The 23,161-nt window shown below is 38.9% G+C and overlaps 1 protein-coding gene across 10 annotated transcripts in view; it reads left to right on the top strand.

Annotated features, from left to right (window-relative positions):
* The window catches only part of cacna1c (calcium channel, voltage-dependent, L type, alpha 1C subunit), a 292,067-nt gene that overhangs the window by 210,559 nt on the left and 58,347 nt on the right, over window positions 1-23,161 (top strand). For 9 of the 10 annotated variants that reach the window (XM_074697816.1, XM_074697807.1, XM_074697814.1 and 6 more), the window contains 14 exons: window positions 5,038-5,128; window positions 10,990-11,016; window positions 14,363-14,523; window positions 15,414-15,487; window positions 15,603-15,754; window positions 16,045-16,246; window positions 16,844-16,964; window positions 17,307-17,421; window positions 17,959-18,076; window positions 18,192-18,261; window positions 19,614-19,746; window positions 19,857-19,986; window positions 21,199-21,258; window positions 22,807-22,913. In XM_074697816.1, the coding sequence (XP_074553917.1) occupies window positions 5,038-5,128; window positions 10,990-11,016; window positions 14,363-14,523; window positions 15,414-15,487; window positions 15,603-15,754; window positions 16,045-16,246; window positions 16,844-16,964; window positions 17,307-17,421; window positions 17,959-18,076; window positions 18,192-18,261; window positions 19,614-19,746; window positions 19,857-19,986; window positions 21,199-21,258; window positions 22,807-22,913 (1,561 nt within the window). The remainder of the gene's footprint in view (window positions 1-5,037; window positions 5,129-10,989; window positions 11,017-14,362; window positions 14,524-15,413; window positions 15,488-15,602; window positions 15,755-16,044; window positions 16,247-16,843; window positions 16,965-17,306; window positions 17,422-17,958; window positions 18,077-18,191; window positions 18,262-19,613; window positions 19,747-19,856; window positions 19,987-21,198; window positions 21,259-22,806; window positions 22,914-23,161) is intronic. The other variant, XM_074697809.1, reaches the window with a different exon arrangement.

The following is a 23,161-nucleotide window of genomic DNA, read 5'->3' as shown; positions in this document are numbered from 1 at the left end:
CCTCCTCTCTGTTATCCTCCTCTCCTCTCTTTTTCTCTCTTTTCTTTTCCTCTCCCCCTGCATTGAAGTGAGCATCTTTTTCTCCCCCCTCTGGAGCTTCAAAGCAAAAGGGGGGTAAGTGGCTGCCTCTCAAGACAGTACAACAGTTTATTTTCACTGTCTTCCTAAAGCCTTTTGCACAACCTCCTCTGAATAATCATCTAAGGGCTATGTTTATTCATTTTCCTCTCACAGTGGAGACCTGGAAGTTTGCCACCAGAACTACCCCTGCTGCTGGCAACGTTACCTGTCTCCACTGCATTAAAACCTTTTTTGCTTCTCCATAACCCTCAACTTTTTAATTGAACAATCAAAATCAAGAGACTCATCAGTACAGGAGGAGGAAGTTCATTTTCTGTGTTGTTTTGAGATGCAGCCACTTCCGTCCCTCTCCCCTCATAGGTTTTGTAGGAAAGGAAAAGGTTTGCATCTGCCTGATTGAGACATAAAAACAAGAGGACGATGGTACATGAGGATTGAAAATATTTGAAATATTTGTGATGCCACAGTCCTCTCCTTGTTTTAGATTCCTTTCCCTGAAATCCCCCTCCAAGCACTGATGCTGCTAGCCATGCTAGCTCTGGTAGCAAAATGTAGAAAATGAGCCTTTAAAACTGAATTTCAGCCTTTTTAGCGTTTTCACCGGGCACTGCCATAATGAGTTTGTAACTCACATGTTGAAAAGTGTATTTAATCACTTTAAAATAAATGGGGAAAGTGCCTTGTGAGAAAAAAAAAGGCTAAAATTCAAAATGATGCGATATTTGAATAATTGAAGAATGCATGAAAACTTGTTTTTCAACTTTACAGCAGGATTTGAGCTGTGACTTCACACTGGTTTTGGTCAGTTTGGGATATTTTTTTTAAATGAGATATCTGAAAATATCTTTTTAAGATGTTGTCAATACCTGAGTTAAAATCCACTTCTGTATCCTCAGACTGAATGAATCTCTCCTTTCTGTTGAAATGTGTGACTCTCCTTTTTTCCTCGTTCCCTCCATCCATCTCCCTCCCTCCCATGCTCCCTGTTCCTTGTCCTTCTTTACCTCTTCCTGTCTCTCTGTGTCTCTCTGTGTCTCTCTGAGTCTGAGGTCTTTGGGGTTTACTCTAACAATAGGTATTGAACTAGTTCAGAGTTCCATTGAGGAGGAGGCACAAGGTTGGTTTTTATATTTGAAAGGCTTAAGCCTCAGGAGAGACCGCAGGGCCCGAGTGCTTTTAACTAAGTAGCGTAGCAGCAGGTGGCACGTGTCGAGGTGAGGGAACACAAAGCGCGTTCACAGCCGGGCCTTTAATGTTCAGAGAGAGGGCAGCCTGATCTCTGCAGCACACAATTCATCCATCATCAACCATGTGGCAAAGAACACTGTTCACTCACTGCTGCTTGCTTTGATGTTTTGTGTTAGCTAAGTGCTTACAAGGCAGCTCATGATCAAAAACAACACAGCATAAAAACAGCTTTTTTCAACCTTTGAATGCTGCAAATCTTAGTTACTAATTTATATTAAATCCATCGCTGAAAGGCTTTGCAAATCTGCTCCGGGAGCCAAACTGTCCCACAAAAAGAAATTTGAATGCCTTAGTGCTTTTCAACACAAAACCCTTTTTTTCTCCTAGTTTTCATGTTTACATGTGGGACCTGGAATGAAGAATGGCTTGATGACTGCAGCTCCTTGAGCTTAGAATGAGTGGCTGCATGCTTAAAGACACTTTGCATGGCTTGATTTCTTGTGTTTGCACTGCATCATTTGCTCATGTTTATGCAAAGGTCACATCACTCAAAATGAGCTTAATGTTAACAGGAAGTGGTTACATTCCCCATCAACAAATATGCATCAAACACTGTTAAAAAAAATCCTTGCAGGCATGCACAGGGAAGTGTACAGACTCTCTGATCATGAGATACATTTTCTGTCTTGACATTTTATACCTACCATTTTATAATTTAAAAAATGAGGTAAAGTATAAATGCGCTGTTACTTGAATCACCTTTCACATTAAAAAGCTAAACTTTATTTTTGCTGGTCTTTAAAAGGAAATTTCTCAGAGATTAAACTAAAAAAGGAATCATCCTGCATTGAGATGATGACAGACTGAAGTAAATCGTTCCTTTTTGGATTTCAATAATCGATGAGGGCTCAATCTGCATTCAATTCAGTGTGACAATGTGCTGAAACAGCACTTTGTATGATCAAACGCAACCTCGAACAACAATCATCTGTAATGGGACTCCCAGCGTAGCGCTTGTGAAATTGTCTCTACATAGCACAGACATTAGTGATGCTGGGGACAGTGAGGCTCTGTGAGCCTCTGACATAAACCAGCAGAGCATGGCCAGCCAGGAATGTTAGCTTCACTGTTAATTCAAAGACGTTTACCTTTTGTTCAATAGGATATTAATTTTGGTAATTGTTGAAAATACTTTTTTTAAGATTGCTTATGAATTTCTGGAGAAGGCACAAAACAGTGACTTGAATAAAAGCAGTTAACACTACTTAACACTTCACAGTGAAAAATGATAACTTTGTTTATTAAAAAAAATAATGAAAAATTTAAAAAAAAAAATGGTGGACTGAACAACAAAAATGATTCTAATTCAAACTTTTTTAATCATAGTTAATCACATATTAATATTGGACATAAGAAACAGCATTTTTCAGTCCAAAAGGATTTTGGTAGATGACTAAATCAAGGAATAGACTTATACATAAGCTTAAACAACAAAACCATGATTATTTTCAATCTGATATACTTTCTTAATGTAAAGTACAGTTTAAGGAGCATCACTGCGTTTGAGCAGGCAGTGTTTGTGAAGTTTGACTCATTCGTTCAAGTTTTTAAGATCGTACTTTGGTCTCACTTGCTGTTACCATATACAACCTGTAGCTACATGTTGACCGTTGAGGTGATATCTGAGGCTGGAATTACTTCAGTGGTATGCTAACTCTTTGTTGCATAATTTGCCCAGAACAATGCGCCTAGCCAGACTTTCATCAGATTCTTTTTAACATAAATTTTCCATCCACTTGGCAGGTATCAACTGTCTCCTCTACATTGTTTGTCGTCAGCCTTGTGTTACAACGGTGTTTTCCACTCTGGGGGGCATCACCTTGTTAAAATTAATTAATCCTAACTTAAGTTGTGTTAAAGTCTCTGCCCTAAAGAAAATTGACGAGACGTTTTTTTTCATTGCACCTTATCTGGGAAGTGAAATAAAAAGATTATCATTTACATTTTGAGTAATATCCAGTTTGGAAAATTGAGAAAGTTATATCACTATCAGAAACTCAGAATTTGAATCAAACAGTCATGTTGAGGGTATTCGTAGGGATGGGTACCTTTCACATTTGAAATGATATGGTACCAATGCCCAATACCTGGCTAACGGTACTAGTACTCAAGGGTACCATTTTTCGATACTTTTTTGTGTTTATGTGGTAATGAATGTCAATTTGTTTAATAATAAAATATATATTTTTCAATTTATCATATATATACCTTGAAAAGCTGTGTTCATGTCCAGCATGAAAATCACCTTTTCCTTCACTCCCTCACAGTCACGAAGATGCATTTAGGTACCTAAACATGGTACCTTTTGATTTTACATGAAGTGGTACCTGGTACTTTTGACTGAATTTGGTCGGTAGCTGTAAAATTACCTAATTTGGTACCCATCCTTACATCTCTATCTAAATGCAATGAGAGTCACCAGTTGCCTCTAGAACACAACCCAAAGTCTGTCTCATGTCAGACTCATCCTAAGTCTGAAGTCTGAAGTATTAGAGTTTGTAAAAAGTTATGCATATACCTCCTGAAAAACAAATCTTATCATTTTTCTTTGACTCTAACTTTGACTATCTTCAGCTGTTGAATGCTAAGATAACTTTTGCAGGAGTGCTTTAACTCATTTGAGCACCAGATGTATCATTTCATCACAAGCAGGATTAGGATTCATCAGCAGTGTGCAGCTCTTACACACAGAGAGCTACAATAAGTGTTGGAGGTGACAGTGAGGGTAGTGCAGCTCGTTCCCGCAGGCAGCCAAAGACTGACAGAAGCAATAAAAAGCAATGTATCACTTCATGTCTGTCTCTCAACCAACCATCCCACATTCTTCCCTTCTCTCCCTCCACTCTCGTTCTCCTTCCATCCATCCATCCATCCCTCCCTCCTGTGATGTTTCCATCAATCCCGCGCCTCAACCCATCTCCCCGATTGTTTCAGTTTATTTTTGTAACACTTTTCCATCATTTACTGCCAAGTCCTATTACTCCTGTCCTTTCTTAGCAGCAGTCTCCATCTTCCTGGCGTTCATCCTCCCAGTGTTACACATCATTACGTTTGTCTTTGAGTAAGACAAAGAGACACATTTGGAGTCCCCTTGTGGCTTTACATACAAAGATAGATTGGACTGGGTGATCTTTCTCCTGTTCATATATCTGTGCAGCTCATTATTTGCATTAACATAAACGCCACCAAGCTCTCACAGTTTGATTCTAAGCTCTGTTATCCCTCTAAACATTTGCAGAAAGACCAAATTCTACATTTATTTTCTCTTCAACCACAAAAGGGGGTTTTGTAGAGATTTAATGAACCCGCAGCTCAGCAATCCCTCAGCTTAGAAATCATGGATCCTGAAATCCTTCCTAAAAGCCTCTGCAGAGGTTTTGTCTCTGATCACCTACCGTGTAAATATTGTTAATATGAAAACTTAGTGTTCATAAGCTTAGGCAAACAGTGCAAATATATACAATTTAAAAGAGATTACATAATGTGTTTGAGTCTGAATTAAGAGTAGCTCCTCGGTGCTCTATAAAGAGGAGAGGAGGCAGTGTAGCTTTCAAACGTGCACAATTTATATCAAGCAGTGCAGTAAAAGTCATTGAACACTGCTGCTATTCAGGATATTAAAGCAGTTTTTCTCTCCTATTATTTCAACTTCCTCCTTTGTTTCTTTTCCCTCCCTCCCTGTGTTTCTTTTCTCCTCTTGTTTCTCAGTGAGCATGCCGGCCAGTGAGAACGAATCTGTCAACACAGACAACGCCCCCGGCGGAGACGGGGAGGGGGAGACCTGCTGTACCCGGCTAGCGTAAGTACCTCACTGTTCCCTCCTCTCTCCTCCATCCCTCAGCTCTCTCAATAACCTTCAGTCAATCCTGAGGATGAACTCGGCGTTAGCTGTGGAGAAAGTGGCTCTGCCTCCTCCTATCCTAAAGTGACCTCACAGAGCCGGACCCCTGTGCCGTCACGCTCGCTGAGGTCATGCAGGAAGAGATGTTAAAGGAGAGAAGTGTAACACTGAGCTGTTTTCATATTTAACTGTTTGTATTTGAAGGAGTTGTTCTGAAATAAGCAGAGGTTTAAGGGATCCTGTTTCCATTTTCATAACTGGTGTGTGACTTTTTAATGAGACAGGGGTAGGGAGCTGGGAAATTATCCTGACAGTGTGTGTTTTTGTAATATCACACGACTTAGCTGTGACACTGAAGTCAAAACTTGTTTTGAAAGAAGGATATTGCACCCTGTTTTAGAAGAACCAGAGGAAAGAACAGTTTAGAAATTACTTTTTGGTAAGAGAAATTAAAAGTATGTGTTTAAGAGAAACAAAACTTAGTTAAACAGTTTGTAAACAGTTTTTCTACTTCAAATGTTGGAGTTTTTTTTACTGTAAGTATGACAGAGGCTTGAAATTTTATATGACAGAACAAGATTTTTGCTATATGACATTAAGATACTGATTTTTCTCTCTGATATTACTTGATAAAAACTTACCCAGCAGTTTAAGAATAGGGGAGAGTGGGATAATATGGGACAGTTTTTACTTGTGCTCCTCAAGCTTGAAGTATATCGTCAGAATTACACTTGAAACAAGTTTCTGTTTTGGGACGTCTCCTGTAGATCGCAGTTACAAAAAGGATTTCAGGACAAAGGCCTGTGAAAACATGACCTCCAAAAGAAAATTAGTAACTGTTGCTCAACTTGCCCCAGGTAAGGGTGAAGTTGATCCAAGTCAGTGCATAGACTGTCATTGAGCTCTTTCTAGATTAAACCTGATCAGACTTTCAGAAATTACCTACCTCTGAAAAAGAAATTTAATCATAAAGGTTCAAATAGTTGCACTTGTTTTTTTAGAGAAAGCCTAAATAACATAAAACCGAACAAAAAAACACTGAAAAAAATTATATTTTAAAACTTGCCTTTGGTTTATCACAAAATTCCTAATTATGAAACAAAGACAAGACTTGAAAGATCCATGAAGTTAAAAAGTTAAATTTCATAGCTACAGAGACCTGAATAGATAGTTACTGAAAAATCAATAGAAATACACTGTTGTGTAATACTCAGCTTAATATTTATAGTTATCATTTAGTTACAAAGTTATTAAGATAGTCAGGTGTTGTACTTCTTTCTTTAGCCACTTATCTGATGGATTTTTCACCCCTGACATCAGCTGCTGCTCTCTGCATCTCCTCCTTTCTTTTGTAGTTCTTTGGTCTGACAGCTTTTCTAAAAAAGAGCTCAATGACTCAGTTTATGCAATGACTTGGATCAACTTCGCCCTTACCTGGGACAAGTTGAGCAACAGTTACTCTAATTTTCTTTTGGAGGTCATGTTTTCACGGCCCTATGTCCTGAAACATTTCAAATGAAACCAGGTGTCTACCAAATAATCTGCAGTTCATCAAGTGTCCACTTGGAGCTGGCTCCAGAAGTACCAGCAACCACAAAAACACACACACACACACAGAGTTTTCTCAGCAGAAATAAGCACATTTACTGCCTGGTACAAAAAATAAATAAATTTTGCCAAAAAAGCTAATTTCTACGGAAGAGGATTAGGGCCATGGAAAAAAAAGTTACATTTTTCCATTTTTCTGTGAAAAAAGTCAGAATTTTGGGATTAAGTCAGAATTCTGACTTCTTACCCCAGAAAAAAATAGGATACAAAAATTGGGGATTTCTTTTTTTTTTTTTGTAGTGGCCCAATCCTCTCTGTAAATTTCTCTTACAGTTAACATAGCTTACCTCTTTGACAGACAGGCAGTTTTTAGATGTTTGTGAGGAGACTTTAAGCCCGCCCCATTTCCAACATGGCCCCGCCCACAATTTGTGTCAAAACTGTTTCAGAAACAGATGTTGATGTCACAGAAAATGTTTTAATTCGTTTAACAGTCTATGGTTGAATCTCTGGCTCAGTTTAGCCCCCAGTATTTAGCTCACTTTGCCCTATAGACGCCTTTTCGGAACAAAAAAAAGGCCTAAGCTATTCAAGTCTTTGGCCTGTTACCAACATGTATGATACACGTTTCTAGACTTGTGCTATGACTTGTTTTATTCTTTAGATAAATACCAGCCACTTGTCCCATGTGCTCTTCTGGTACAAATGATGAGTGCTCCTGAATTCATTGTCACATCACAAAACGTGGACTCAGGTGCTTAGGAACAGGGAGTGGGTCAATTTAACCACTGGCTCATCTTACCCGACTCGTTCTTATGTGCTGTCCTGAAGATGTAAAACGAGTAACTTTAAAGACAAAGATATGGAGGAGACCAGAAACTTTATTTTACAACAGAAGAATTAAACCTCTTCCTTTAGTCATCCAGTTTGTTTCTGTATCTTCTCTGTTTCTCCTCTCTCTTCATTCCATGAGTTTTCAGCTGAAGTGCTCTCCTCCTCTCCTGTGGGAGCTCATGAACAGCTGACCCACACACTCCTCCATCCCCCTCCCCCCCTCTTTTCATTTTTACACATTATTCAAACAAGTGCGCTGCTTTCTTTTTCTTAGAAACAAGGTCACACTGGAGCCGTGACCCTCAGCGGGTCCACATCAGCAAAACACAAGCAAACACAGTGACACACATCACACAGTGAATAAAGCAGAATAAAACAGAGAGAAGAGAGTTTAGAGGTGAGCTCAAACTGAATACGTGTGCAGAGGAACGGTGAAGCCAGCCGGCACATGTGGATGATACACTGTTGTTTATGTGTCCTCACTCTGTCCATCTGTTGCACTGTCATTGTTATGTTGTTTACGTCGACTTGTCCCATGTCAGACTGAAACAAGAGAGAGCAAAGTTTTACAGTGACATTAGCCCACATCCACAGCAATACACCAAGAGCTACAGAGTCTGTTTTCATCAGAATAAATTATCTCCCACTTAAAGATGTGCCTTAAGCTTTTGCTTTAAAATGGGTTTGCACAAAGTCAGGCCTGGGTCCATTTTCATATGGCCCCCAGCTTTCATTGTTACTGTGCATTTATCATGGCGCTGAGCTTTAAATGATGTAAAACTACGTTACACAAAAAATTGGTGCAGAAAAAAATGTTTGGAATACAGGAAATGTTGTTTGTGGGTCAAAATTGTCTAAAAAAACACCATGAAAAATAATCCTGATAAAATACAGGGCCTATATGCATGACAAGCCATTAGCAGGGAAAACAGACCGTTTGTACTAACGACGAAAAAAAATGGATTAGTGGTATGCATGAGCCAGGTTAACGGGCAAAAGAGCGTTTGATTTAATGGAGGTATACACCACCGTTACAGGCGCTAACAGCAGGATTACAGCACGTGTTCGGTTGTTTAACGGCAGACATTGCGCAATACGTTACAGTTTGAGACAAAATATACAAAGACAGTGGACAACCCTTTAGAAAGGTGACAATGTACAGCATACAGCAACTTTAGATTTAGGAGGCATGACATGTTTCAGTTGACAGATGAGATAAAAGTGACAAGTGAAGTCTCAAATCGGCGAGGCTTGCTGCCTTCAAGATGTGTGTGGGGAAATTTTGGAGTTCATAAACTACTTTAAAAGTTGTTCATCGAGGTACTGGGGCATTGCTGCGGTGCTTGTTTTCGTAAAGCCGCTTTCATGTTACTGATTTTATTATTGAGTTTTCTACCGTGTGCTCAGAAACACCACACACATTTACTCTGTTCAAGATCACCAAACTTTCTCTTTCTCTTTGTTTAACTGATTGACTAACTGATAACAGCTGTTGGTTTATTCTTGTCATAAAATCTCAATTTCTTCCTCTAAAAACTGTTTTTCCTGATCTTCTCTCAGGCACACTGTTACTGTTATAAGTTTGATGGGGTTTTCCCAGAGGTTCCCCGAATAATGACATAATCTGTACCTGTGTCACTTTCATGGTTTAATTAGTTAACAGAACTATTATCTACAGTCCCAAACGTGCCGTTTCATAACAGAACGTTAGGACTAATGGTCCCATTTGTTTAATGGCTTGTCATGCATACGGGCCCAGATCCTGATCCTGCCATGATAAAATCCTGACATATTTTGCTCACATCGCCCCCTAATGGAGAACATTTTCCTTGGTGTGAAGCAGAGTTTGCTGATGTTCAGCAGCATGTAACACTGCAAAAAACTGAGCACTGATCATCTGGTATCAAGATAAAACTGAGGGACAGGTGAAGTTTGATCTCATACATCTGTGATGAAGAGCCCTCCATGAAAAAGTTTGGACACATCTGCTTCAAAATAACAACTAAAATCTTCTTATAACTTCTAGAAATATCCAAAAGTCTCAGTGAGATGCTTGATGTAATGAACAGTGAATGAATCAGTTCTCTCAGCTCTAATTAAAAGTTAAATTTCAGCTACAAAATGTGCCAAAAGGATTGTTGGCTCAAGGCTGGCTTGCTGTGCTTTTTAGGAGCCTTTTTTTTTTTGGCAAGTGAAGTCGACTCAAGTGCTCGCATGAATCATGTGGCACATGATACAACATTTTTGTTTATATTTTCCAGAAACAGAATGAAATGAGTTTATTTACAGCAAAACTGCAGCAAATCAAGTGAAAAATAAAAGCTCCTTCTCCGACTTTTATGCAGATAAAACTTGAGGCTCTCAGTCTGTTCCTCAGCGCACTGCTTTTGAGACGAACCTCGGGGTAGGAGTTACTTTGGCGCCCGCTGATTTAATAATCAAGACGGACACATGGAGGGAAGGGACGCGTGTACTGTCAGACTCCATATCCAGCCAGTCAGTCATTTTATTCTCTCATTCAGTCAGTCAGTGAGTCATTTCACTGCTGCTGTCAGTCAGTCAAAAGGTCGGTTAGTTTATTTGCTTTTACTCACAAATCAGAACATATTGCTCACAAAAAAAGCTGTTCATTGCACTTTAGTATTCTACTGCTACTTTTTATATGAGTTTTTTTTCTACAGAGAAATAAAAGGAGATTTGAATGCACTTAAAGGAGCTGGAAAGCCTTGGATCATTTAATCATAGTCATCATCACATTCACTGATCTGAACATTTGTTTTGTTTTCTGCTTTAACCTCGGTTAGTCAGCAAAGAAAGGGTGAAATACTTCATCCTGTAAGCTTTCCTGATGTAAAACCTCACATCAAATGTAAAAAACTTCAGGTCATGGTCAATCATTTTGTCTGACAGTATCACAGATATAATTTGACGTGTTGTCAAATTTGTTTTCTGGAAGTTGGATTTTTTCCTTCATCTTTCTTTCTACTGTCTTCTTTTTTCTTCTCATGTTTCTCTTCCTCCTCTTCATTTCACATACTCTCTTGTCTTCAGTATTCTGTCTGGTTTTTTTTGTGCTGTTACAGTGGTGAACAATCAACAGACAGTGCTTACATTAACAAATTGTGTTTGTTCACACCAGAGCTGATTGGAGGAAATCCAAACTGACAGTCGTTGTTTTTCTTTTGACTGCCTACCACTGTATTCATGTTTGCAGGGGTGATTTGTTAAAGAAATACTTCGCTGAAGCTCTCGTTGACCTCGGGTTTCCAAAACTAGCAACAGCTTACTCAGTGATATTAGTTATTCCATCTCAAATGAAGGATAAAAGAGACGTTAAAGTCTCCTTTATCTGGCTCAAATCACCCTGTTCATGTTGTGTACCTGTCTTTATGTGTGTTATGTGTGTATGTATAATCCATTCTGTTTTTGTGTTCCAGAAATAGGATCTCCAAATCCAAGTTCAGGTTAGTACATGTTGTTTTCCATAGTCCTTTATTCCACCTGCTCTAATGTCTCAACTGTTGTGGTTTTGTGTGTGTGTGTGTGTTTGTCTGGGTGTGATTGTGTACAGGTGTGTTAAAAAACAAGGGGACGGACTTTATTACAACAAATCAAATCAACCAGCCCCGTTCTTTTGAAAAATCGATCGTCTTGAAGTTTTCATATTTTCTCTGTTGTGTGAGATGGATGAGGAAATTGAGTCCCTTTTATTCTGGATCTACCACTAGCAGCTAGTTAGCTTAGCAAAAAGACAAGAACAAGGTCATAGCAAGCCTCAATCACCTGCATGTGTAAAACTACTGTTGCTTTTTAGCTAACAGCTCTATATCAATCAGATTTCAAACCTTTACTTTTTTGTGTTGCTACTTTAAAAAAGGAAACAGTGCTTTGAAATTGTGAATTATACCTTTAAAAACTTTAATAGTTCTCAAAGTTAATTTTCTGGCTTACATAGTTTTACATTCAGTTAAGTAAATACTGGTATAGAGTACGGTTACTGTTAAATATCCAGAAAATCATTTTTAAATCCTTCACCAGTACGAGCCGCAGACATCTATAATGACCTGTATTCTGCTTTATGGGTATGCATGTCAGCTTTGTCTTGTGATGTGAGTTGTGTGTCTCATCTAACATCCAGTGGGTGCATCATGGCTCATAGTACACAAACTCAACCAGAAGACTGGAAAATAGGGCTGCACGATAGGACCTAAAATCAATGTCTTGATATTTTTAAGCTATGTCACACACAGGATATATACAACTCAATTCACTGAACTCTTCCCTAAACCACTATATCGAATTTAAATTCAACCCATTAATGCACAAAAATGACACCAGTACAACAATTCAAGCAGACTCTTCAGTTGAACTTTTAAAATTTGCATTTGCAGTTCACAAACCTGCGATATGGTCATTTTATACATCTTACATGCAACAACCTGCGATATATCAAGTATTTTCATTTATCTCTACCTCTACTGGACAACATGAGTTTGAGGTAGCCAGGGAGGGACAGTGCCTCCCATGTGTATAGATCAGTTTAAGAAGATTCAAAAGTCACAGAGTTACACACGCAAAAACACAAAACAAACATTTTCTCAACAAAGGTCTCCTGTCCTCCAAATGACTCGATAGCCAGAACCCCATTGACATTATTTGGTAACAATTTACTTTAGAGGTCCGCAAATTTCATCCCACTTAGGTAATAAATAGACAAAGTTTTTTCTTAGTTCTTTGAAATTATCCTTGAAATGTCATGATGATTTGGTGAAAATTAGCACATACATTATGGCCAGATTCTGTTTTGCAGTGAACCTGTACTCACAGTGTCTATCACAATCAGGTACGGCCAATTTACAACCCCACTCTTGGTGAATACCACTTCTGAAGCCTTCAGATGTATCATGTAAAACATTATAGGCCTAATCAAAAAGGTTTATCATTTTACATGTGATCTCAATTATGGGTATCAAAAAACTGGGTACTAAAGAACTTGGTAAAATTAAATAACAAACAGCTAACTATCAACTGCAAACTGAATTATTCTCTGAATATTTCAAAGGTAATTATCAGAGGAAACAATGAACCTAACTTCTGTTTTCAAGACCTAAGCAGCTATTTATCACCTGCTTCTCTGGAAAAAGCAGAAACGTTGGAATACTTCTGAAAACGTTTTGTAGTGGGTTGTGTTTTATTTCAAATGGTCACCTTCTTACCTTGCAATTTGGAGTAAATTTCAAAGAAACTGGAAAAAACGGTAACCTACCAATCGTGACTTGCAACAATAAATTTTCCTCCAAACATCGGCCATCGTAGCGACACAGATCATGTCAGTATTGGGTCAGTCCGTTGTAGACCATATGTGGATGTCAAAGCAATGTGCAGGATAGGTACAAATTTTGACATCTAAATCTGACTTTTTTTGGAGGTTGTAATGACGTTCAGCATTGTGACATCGTTTGCAGACCTAATCTAGACATCAATGAGAAATTCAAAATGGATCTAAACATTTTTTAGACGTTAATCTAATCTCTTTATGACGTCCGAAAAAGACATAATAAAAACTTTCATTCTGCACCTTCAGGAGACCTGATTTAGACATTGAAAATTATGTTAAATATACGTCATTTCAGCGTCACATCGGGCAGTGGGTTGGACATTATTTTAAAGTAGTTATGTGCTAATTTAAAAGAAATAAGATAAAACTTTGTCTAATTATTACCCAAGTATGATGAAATTTGCAGACCTCTTAAATAAAGTGTTGCCCATTATTGGAACACAGCATGAAAATGCTGATTTTCACTTTTTGGTCAAAGATCTTATATTGAGAGGAGCTCTCACACGCTCATGAACTTGTAGCTCCCGTGAGAAGACTTAAAAGAAATCACCAGCAACTGGGTTGATTTTATGCTGGAACCATAAAAAGAAGCCCCCAAAGCTGACATCAACCCAAAAATGACTCACAGGAGCTTTAAATGTATAATTTAAGGTGATTGCACTAAAGGCTGGCTGGATAATGGTTACAGCACCTCCCCTTAAAATCTCAGCCAGGCATATGAAACATACCCTAAACATAAATGTGTAATTTCAGCACGTGTCTCCTCTTTGTTTAAAACAAACACAATAGTTTCACCTTCTTTAGTTTCTCCTTTCTGGCGACTATTTTTAAAGACTTTAATTAAACCTCAGACGTCTAATCATTTTCTCATAAAGTCAGGTAAAAACAGACATGCAGTGACTGGGACGTGAAACCAGCAATTACCACAAACAATAACATTTTATAATCAACAGTAGAGGGCAGAAAAAGTTCAGGAGACTCTGTGTTCAGCACAAAACAGAGGAGCTGTTAGAGTTGTTGAATTAGAAATGAACCTCTTATTCTTTCAAAGCATAATTTATCCTGAATTGTGGAACAAAACAAATGACTCTGAGAATTTTTGTTTTCTCAAATGAAACATATCTCATTCGACAACAAAGCTCTTCATACTGTCTTCTTCTGGGTGTGAATCGTCTTTGAGGATGACTAACTGCTTCACAGCTCTGCTCTCAAACAACAGGCGAACAGGCTGAGGGATGATGTCATTATTGCTCTGTTGATGGACTAAATCAGTCTTTCTCTATCTCCTCTCTTTTTTGTTGTTTTCTTTCCTCTTCTCTTGGTTCTGTTGATCATCTTTTGTTTAACTCATTCCTTCTTTTTCTGATCCTCCCGCCGCACCTTCTCCTCTCTGACTCTTCCTTTACCTTTCAAATGTTTATACATTCTCTTTTCTTCACCTCTTCTCTCTGTCTCTGCCTTTCCCTCTTTAGTCGATACTCTAGGAGGTGGAACCGGCTGTGTCGGAGGAAATGCCGAGCAGCGGTCAAATCGCAGGTTTTCTATTGGCTGGTCATCTTCCTGGTTTTCCTCAACACGCTGACCATTGCCTCTGAACATCACCAGCAGCCTCAGTGGTTAACAGATGTACAAGGTTAGAAAACACACTGACACTTTTCTGAATGTAGGAGCTGATTTATAAACCTTAGTAACTAGAGGTGTGGCAAATATCAATATTTCAATATATCGCAATACTTTGACCTGTGATAAAATATTGATATTTCAACTCTTAATATTGATATTTTTTTTAAAAAAAGAAAATCATAATTTATGTGAGTTGCAAATAAAATACGTCTTCTGCACCTCCACTGCAGTAGATGGCGCTAGTCCACTGTACATTGCCCATTATGGGCAATATTAATTAAACATACAGTGGAAATTTGAAATTTTGTTGTACTTGTTGCAATGACAAATAAAGCTCTATTCTATTTTATTCTATTCTACACTGTATGATAAATATAATACTAAAGCATATTCAAAATATTTTATTCCCAAACTTGATGATGTGGGTTTTGATCACCTACATCAATGTTTTCTCTCTATTCTTGGGTCAGTTAGTTTCAAATCATCTTAAGTTAAAGTTTTTTACAGTGTAGTAGACTGATAAAATAACAGTTATAGTCATGTTCTGTGCAATATTAGAGTTTCATATGGGTAACATTGGTTACACAACGTGACATTTATCAGTGTCACCAGCTGACCACGTCTTTCACCCAATAATGTTTTTGTAACATTCGTTTAATGTCACAGTAGTTTAAGTGACAAACTTCAAACACTTTCTGTTTTCAAGTTAAGTGTTTGTATAAAACACTGCATCTGACTTTCTTTATTTCAAACAAAGAAATAGAAAAGCTGTTTTCAATCAAACAGTTAACAGTGTAGAATATTAACATCAGTAGAATGATATTATCGTATTGTCACCCAAGTATTGTGATGCGTATCATATTTGGCCAAAACACAATCCTCCTCTTCTCCTCCTTTTAGACATAGCTAACAAGGTGTTGCTTGCACTCTTCACCGGTGAGATGCTGTTGAAGATGTACAGTCTGGGTCTCCAGGTTGGTGGTTCTCTTCAAAGCGTCTTTTTTTAAATTATTGAGGATTCAACTTTTATAAACTGTGAAGAAAGTCAACTCCACAGTACCTAGACTCCACCTTTCTCTTTCTCCACAGGCGTACTTTGTGTCTCTCTTCAATCGCTTCGACAGCTTTGTGGTTTGTGGAGGAATTCTTGAGACCATTCTGGTTGAAACGAAGATCATGTCTCCTCTCGGCATCTCTGTGTTGCGTTGTGTACGCTTGTTACGAATCTTCAAAATAACCAGGTAAGAACATCTCCACTTTTCTATTTCTGACGGTTTATTGAACAGAGTTTAGCTGACATAGACGGCGTATCGATTTCTCCTTCCTGAAGCAATGAAAACAGAATGAATACGTGTTTGAAAGTCAGCAGCTGCATTTCTGGGAAGAGGAAGATAATCCCCACTATAATGTTACCAAATGTCCTCAGGATGCATAAAGGAGATGGGCAGGCTTGGTTTCAGAGTCAAAAAGAGTCCTGAGATGAAATTATGATTTTCTGTTTTCACACATTAACTGGAAATCTCTCCTCCAGATACTGGAACTCCCTCTCAAACTTGGTGGCCTCCCTCCTCAACTCTGTCCGCTCCATCGCTTCCCTGTTGCTCCTGTTGTTCCTCTTCATCATCATCTTCTCCCTGCTGGGCATGCAGCTGTTTGGGGGTAAATTCAACTTCGATGAGACCAGACGCAGCACCTTTGACAACTTTCCCCAGTCTCTTCTCACCGTGTTTCAGGTAACGATGCTCCTCCTGCTTTTATGCTGCGTTCCATTTGTGCTGGAACGAGGTTGGGAGTGGGAATGGGGTCATGTGCAAGTTAAGCATTCCAGTTGAGAGGTCGGAAAAACTTGCCATAACAGCAGTATGTCTGTATATAAACATTGAATAATACTATGTTTACGGCTGATTTATCGCGACAAACACTAGTCTAAAATTCTAAAATATGGGGTTCCAGCCGGGCATTCCCAGAGTGCAAATGGAACGCACCAATAAGCTCTTCCTTCTTACATGTCGAGCTTCATTGTCAAAAATCTTCTTTGTTTTCAAATTCAAATTCTTCATTTCAGTCTCTGGCTATAAACTGGGTTGTAAAAAAAGTTACCACTTTTCTCCAGCAGAGGGCGAAATGTTTTTCTCTGACTCACATGATGTGCATTTAATGAGAAAATATGGCTCCTGATAAAGTCTGTAGACATCATCATCATCATCATTTAACTTTTTCACATGGTCTGGTGTTAAGAAACAAAACTAAATCGCAAAAATCGTAAATATTGAAGAATCGCAATTAAGATCGAATGAATAAACTTCTCCATCTGTATCGTGTCTTCACAGATCCTGACAGGAGAGGACTGGAACTCTGTGATGTATGATGGTATCATGGCGTACGGTGGTCCATCCTTCCCTGGGATGCTCGTCTGCATCTACTTCATCATCCTCTTCATCTGCGGAAACTGTATCCTGCTACACATGAAGTAGCTCCGTCGTAGCTTAGTGACAGGGGTTGATGAATGAAGAAGAGGGCTGGAACAAAGATTGACAGCTAAACTTGTTTTCTGATTCTATTAAATCTGATTGCATCAAAAGGATAACAATGTGGCTGATTGTGATGTGAATGAAATCAGATCTCTTCCCTGGTTGGAATGCATAACGCGAGGAAAGCATGTGTTATCTATTTTTTCTGCTCTGCATGAGCTGCTGAGACTTCAGTTCACTTTTCTCTCTGGGATTGCATGCAGCTGACCTCAGTGTAGACTTAAAGTGTCAGAAAACTCCTTGACTCCACCTCCCTGAACAGATATCCTCCTGAATGTCTTCTTGGCCATCGCTGTGGACAACCTTGCAGATGCTGAGAGCCTGACGTCGGCGCAGAAAGAAGAAGAGGAGGAGAAGGAGAGGCGGAAACTGGCCAGGTAAAGCAGATAGATGAGATAAGAAAAACCAAAAAGAGCTGAAGAGTTTAACTAATCTCAACAAGATGAGGAGAAAAACTTTCGCTTGCAGCAACCACGATTGTCAGTGGTAGCCAGAGGCATGTGAGGATGCTGATATTGTGGAATCAAAGCATAAAAATGCTCAACAATTAAGTTTTTCAGCTTCAAAACCAGTTTTAACAGCTAGTTCCAGCATCTCATCGCCTACAAAAGATTATGTGAGATATTTGTGCAGCTTAGGAAGAACGAGTTCCCTGATTAAATGTTCCTTTCGTTGTAACTGTCTGTATTTATTAAAGAAATTGCGTAATTAAAAAAAAAAAAAACATGCCAACCATCCTTCTGATTCACGCGTCTCTGATTGAAATTAACTCCACCAAGCGTTTATTTCATTAACATTTCGTCCTTGTGCTGATAATAGCTGTGATTTGACACACATGTGCAGGTTACCACGGCAGAAACTCTGCTTGAGATACAACGGTTTGAAGATTTAATGATTTCAATTCTTTGATTTAGATTGTCCAGTCCAGAGAAACGCCATGACAACGAGAAGCCGCCGCTGGAGGAGGAGAAGAAGGAGAAGATCGAGCTGAAGTCCATCACGTCTGATGGAGAGACCAACATGGCCACGAAGGTAAGCAGACACAGATGTTTGAGAAAGAATGAACCACCACAGACTCCAAAGAGTGAGTGATTCAGGGCGGTTTGGAAATTAAATTGATAATGAAGATGATGTTCTTCTTCTGCAGATCAATATGGATGACTACTGTGGAGATGAGAGTGAGGAGAAGAATCCATATCCTGCCAATGATTACATAGGTAATCTGTGTTTTTTTTGTCTGGGATATTTATTGGAACAATGAAATATGAACTTTTTCTTTTTGGCACCAGTAAGAGTAGAATTTACTCCCTGAGAAAATCAGTAAACCTCACAAAGAAGATTTTATCCTGTGCACCCATTTGTAAAACTTTTGACAGTTTTCCAATGTTTCTTTCTACCCATCCAATACACTATGTGGACAGCTACACATGGAGATATTCTACCTTGATATTTAATTAATATTAACTCAGACCAAACACTAGTTTTGGTGTATTTTTGCACTCTATCAAGAGCTCTTTCAGGGATTTAAAGCTATGGTCTACGATCTGAAACCCAACAGAGCAAGAAGCCAGCCGGCAGAAGATGTAACAAACACGACAGTCATCCTCCTTGTAACACACAGTGGTAGCTTTTTCAATTGGACCGGCGCGATCAAAACCATAAATTAGCCAGCGAAGCAGGTCTGGCGTTGCCACTTCCGGCTGATCAGAGCAGAGCCGACTGTGGGCGAGGCTTTACTTTTCTCAGTGTGTCTTCACCAGCTCAGTTTACAATGCTTAAGTTGTGTGGCTAACTTATGCTAGAATCTATTGACAGAGCTGACCTGTTCTGACCAGCAGCGTTCAACAGAAACTCAGCCATCTCGGCGTCAGTCTTCAGTCCCAAATCCCTCTGCAGCTTTTTCCACTGGTCGTACATTTCTCCAAAATTCAACCTCTGTTGGCACCTGTTGCTCATAATTCTTCCTTGCTTCAGCCTTTTCCTTGAAACTTTTTCATTTTTCTTCCCTTCCCTGTGGAGGGTAACAGTAACAGCTTCCTGGTTTCGGTCTTCTCCGGCTCCATGACGCTTCGGTAGCTGAGCAGCTAGCTGACCTGAGAGGGGTAGTGGGGAAGGACGAGGTGGGACCATGGGCATGGGAGACAGGGGATTGGATGGACTCTTGTACAAACCCAAAAATGAGGGAACGACAGTTCGGATTGGTCACTTATAATGCCGTTTTGCAGCTGAAGTACTGAATGGATTTTTTCATTCTTTTTGCTTTTTATATCATGTAAATTAGACCACCAGACCATAACGACCTTGACAGTGTTAATAATTACCAAGCTTCCAAATCGTAGACCATAGCTTTAACTTGCCTGTAGAAATTGTGTTAGTTGTTGAACTTATTACGGTCATACTGGCCATCCGCACCGTGCCGTGCTCAAGCACGATTGCCCCCCCAAAAAAACCCAGCACCATATATCTGCAAATTTTGAAAATTCTCCTTGATCCTCGTCACCTTTTTTCTTTTCCTCTCTACTTCTCTACCATTGCTTCTTTCCTCACTGTTTTTTCTCTCTACCATCAGGAGATGAGGATGAGGATGAACCGGAGATGCCAGTGGGCCCGAGGCCACGGCCTCTCTCAGACATTCAGCTGAAGGAGAAGGCCATTCCTATGCCTGAGGCCCGTGCTTTCTTCATCTTCAGCCACGACAACCAGTAAGAGATTCCTGCCCTCTGCTGTCTCTGTCAATCCCCCTCTTCTTCACTCTCTTCTCCTTTCTGTGGTTTTTGGTTTTCTTTCTTTGAGTGTGAACTTTGTTTTCCAGATTCAGGGTCCTGTGCCATAAGATAGTCAACCACAACATCTTCACCAACCTCATCCTCTTCTTCATCCTGCTCAGCAGCATCAGTCTGGCAGCTGAGGACCCGGTTAAGAATGATTCCTTCAGAAACCAGGTTACACACACACACATTCACACACACACACACACACACACACACACACACACACACACACACACACACACACACACACACACACACACACACACACACACACACACACACACATTCACACACAAATGCATTCAAGTGTAAATATTGTTCTTACACATTCAGACCTAGATATACGTACACAGAGTCACAGACAGAGGCAAGCGCTGCAGCCATCATTAGCTGCCCACACGCGCTCATTCTGGGCTAAATGGATTACAGCTGACAGCAACATATAGAGGAAGCAAAGCTTGTTGAGACTGGCCTGTTACACTTAATGAGATTCTTCCAGAGTACTGCAAGTGTGATTAACTTCATGTTAAGAAGATATTAAACGCCTGTTAGGTTTTATTCGTCTATTTAAGTCTTATTTTTAGCAAGGCTGGCAACACATAGTGGTTGTACTTTTACCGAAAGCGAATAAACAAATGTTTTCATCAGAATTTAACCCAACAAAGAGTTTTTATGACTTTTTCTGTGTTTAAAAGCCATAATGTGAAAATGTATGTGCACAGAAAAGAAGTAGATTGTGTTTTCCTCCTGATCCAGCTCTATGACTCTCAAACATGTAGTGTTTTTATGTGTTCAATAGATGTCTTTACAGCAGTTGTATCCACTATAAAACAGAATATTGTTCATACTTTACTGTTGTTTTCTTTTTCGAGGTGTAATTTGTATCAGCAGTCTTGTTTAAAGATGGTACAGTGTTTTGAGCTTTCTGCTTTTCTGTATTGTTTCTTCCCTCAGTGAGTGGGACAACTCCCCTGGGAGCTAATAAAGATCTGCTTTATTGTGTTTTCCTGCTCTATGGTATAGGCTGCTGTATATTAGTCCACCTCAATTAACCTTGTTCTGAAACCTTAATGAAATAATGCATCCTGCTTTTCAGCCTCTGTTTTCAGATCTGGATTAATGATCCTCAGACCTGATCCTCATTAGTTCTTCAGTAGAGTAGAGTCTTCCAGGATTATCCTGCAGTTTCTCATGAGTTTGATACAAACCCTTTGAAGAATGGGATCCTCGTAGAGAAAGCGGCTCAGCTTGCTCTCTAAAACATGTGCAACACTGATTCTTTGGAAAATAACTGACCCAACAGGGGACATACTTAGATCAAATGCATGAACAATAGCATCCTAACATTAACAGAGATACATGGTGCTCTTTGTTGTGTTCCAGATCTTGGGCTATGCTGACCACGTCTTCACTGGACTATTCACCATAGAGATCATCCTTAAGGTAGTATCTGATGATTAAGATGTAGATATGTTGGTGTTAAAGTGCTGTTAGTATGAATTTATGTGATTTTGTGAAAACATTGAAGGGCCAGCAGCAAGCACCAAAAAAATTTGATTATAAAAGTAAGATATGAATGCTCTAATTGATAATTATTTCTAAAAAAAATCAGTCGCTTTGTGTCAAGCATACTCAGTGGTCAGTTTTCTGCAGTGTTACATGCTGCGTAATCATCAGCAAACTCTGCTTGTGACCAAGGACAATGTTCTCCGTTAGGGGGCGATAGGGGGAAAATATGGTAGGATTTTTCTATGGCAGGATCAGGATCTGAATTTTATCTGGATTGTTTTTCCTCATGTTTTTGAGACTATTTTGACATCCGACAACATTTTTAAACCCAAATTAACTTATCTGCACCAGTTTTATAACTTTGGTCCAGTCTTGTGTCCTCTAATGTGTTTTTTGAACTCAAACATTTTCGCATCTTGATGAATCCATTGATTTAAAGACGTCAGCTGTAAGAGTTGTTGAGTTTCTGCAGCATGTACAGAGCTTTAGCTTCATACAAGTAGCCAAAGCACAGTCTAGATGTAGTTTAGTGTGACGTTAATAGATATGTTCACAGAAAATGTGAACGGTGCACATGATGTAGAACATGATTCTTTTTTATCTCCCAATTTCTACACTGTAAGATAAAAGTTGATATGAGATTCAGGGGCCTGACTGAGTAAACTCTCCGGTAACACTTTCCTTGAGAGGTCTGCAAATTTCATCACACTTAGGTAATAATTAGACTTTTTGGATTCTTTTTTTTTTTTTTTTAAATTAGCACATAACTTCTTTAAAATAATGTCCAAATTTATTGTCACAAGTCACAATTGGTAGGTTACTGTTTTTTTCCAGTTTCTTTGAAATTTACTCCAAATTGAAGGTAAGAAGGTGACGATTAGCAAATAATTTATTTGAAATTAAATCACAGTTTGTTTCTTCTGATAATTATCTTTGAAATGTTAAATGAATAATTCAATTTCCCAATAAGCAGTTGATAGTTAGCTATTTGTTATTTAATTTCAACCAGTTCTGTAGTACCCAGTCAGTTGATACGCATAATTGCAAAATGATAAACCTTCATGATTAAGCCTATAATTTTTACATGATACAACTGAAGGCTTCAGATGTGATATTCACCAAGAGTGGGGTTGTAAATTGGCCTTACCTGATTGTGATAGACACTGTGAGTACAGGCGCACTGCAAAACAGAATCTGGTCAGAAGTTATGTGCTTATTTTCACCAAATTCTCATGAAATTTCAGGGGTAATTTCAAAGAAATAAGAAAAAAGTCTGTCTAATTATTACTTAAATGTGATAAAATTTGCAGACCTCTAAAGTAAAGTGTTACCAACTCTTCCTTAAAAAAAAGACAAAGAAAGCAATTTTTATAGTAACATACTCCCCATGTGCATCACTAGGGTGTTAAAGGTAATCATATTTGTGCCCTCTTAGATTTCTGATTTATTTCTTCTTTGTTTGACCCCAAATTTTGACCTCAGATGACAGCCTATGGAGCCTTCCTCCATAAAGGTTCATTCTGTAGAAACTATTTCAATATTCTGGACCTGGTGGTGGTCAGCGTGTCTCTCATCTCCTCTGGAATACAGTGAGTAAAATTCACGCTTTCTGTTGCATGTTTTTCTGCTACTCTCCTTCTTTCTCTAATCTTCATCATACATTGGATATGAATTGTATTCACTGGTTTGAACACTTTGACAATGAGCCCCAGTGAATCCTGCAGTATTGTTAAACACACACTGGTAGTGTTAGATTTAAAAACTCCAGACTATCAGCTATACAATAATGAGCGTGTGTGATCCTTGTCCAATCTAAGCGCACACAAATCAGCCTCTT

Source organism: Halichoeres trimaculatus, unplaced genomic scaffold (assembly GCF_033239565.1).
Source record: "Halichoeres trimaculatus isolate MK-OKI-2021-1 unplaced genomic scaffold, fHalTri1.1 fHalTri1_scaffold_21, whole genome shotgun sequence".
Classification (NCBI taxonomy): domain Eukaryota; kingdom Metazoa; phylum Chordata; class Actinopteri; order Labriformes; family Labridae; genus Halichoeres; species Halichoeres trimaculatus.
This window is presented reverse-complemented; position numbering and strand designations above follow the sequence as displayed.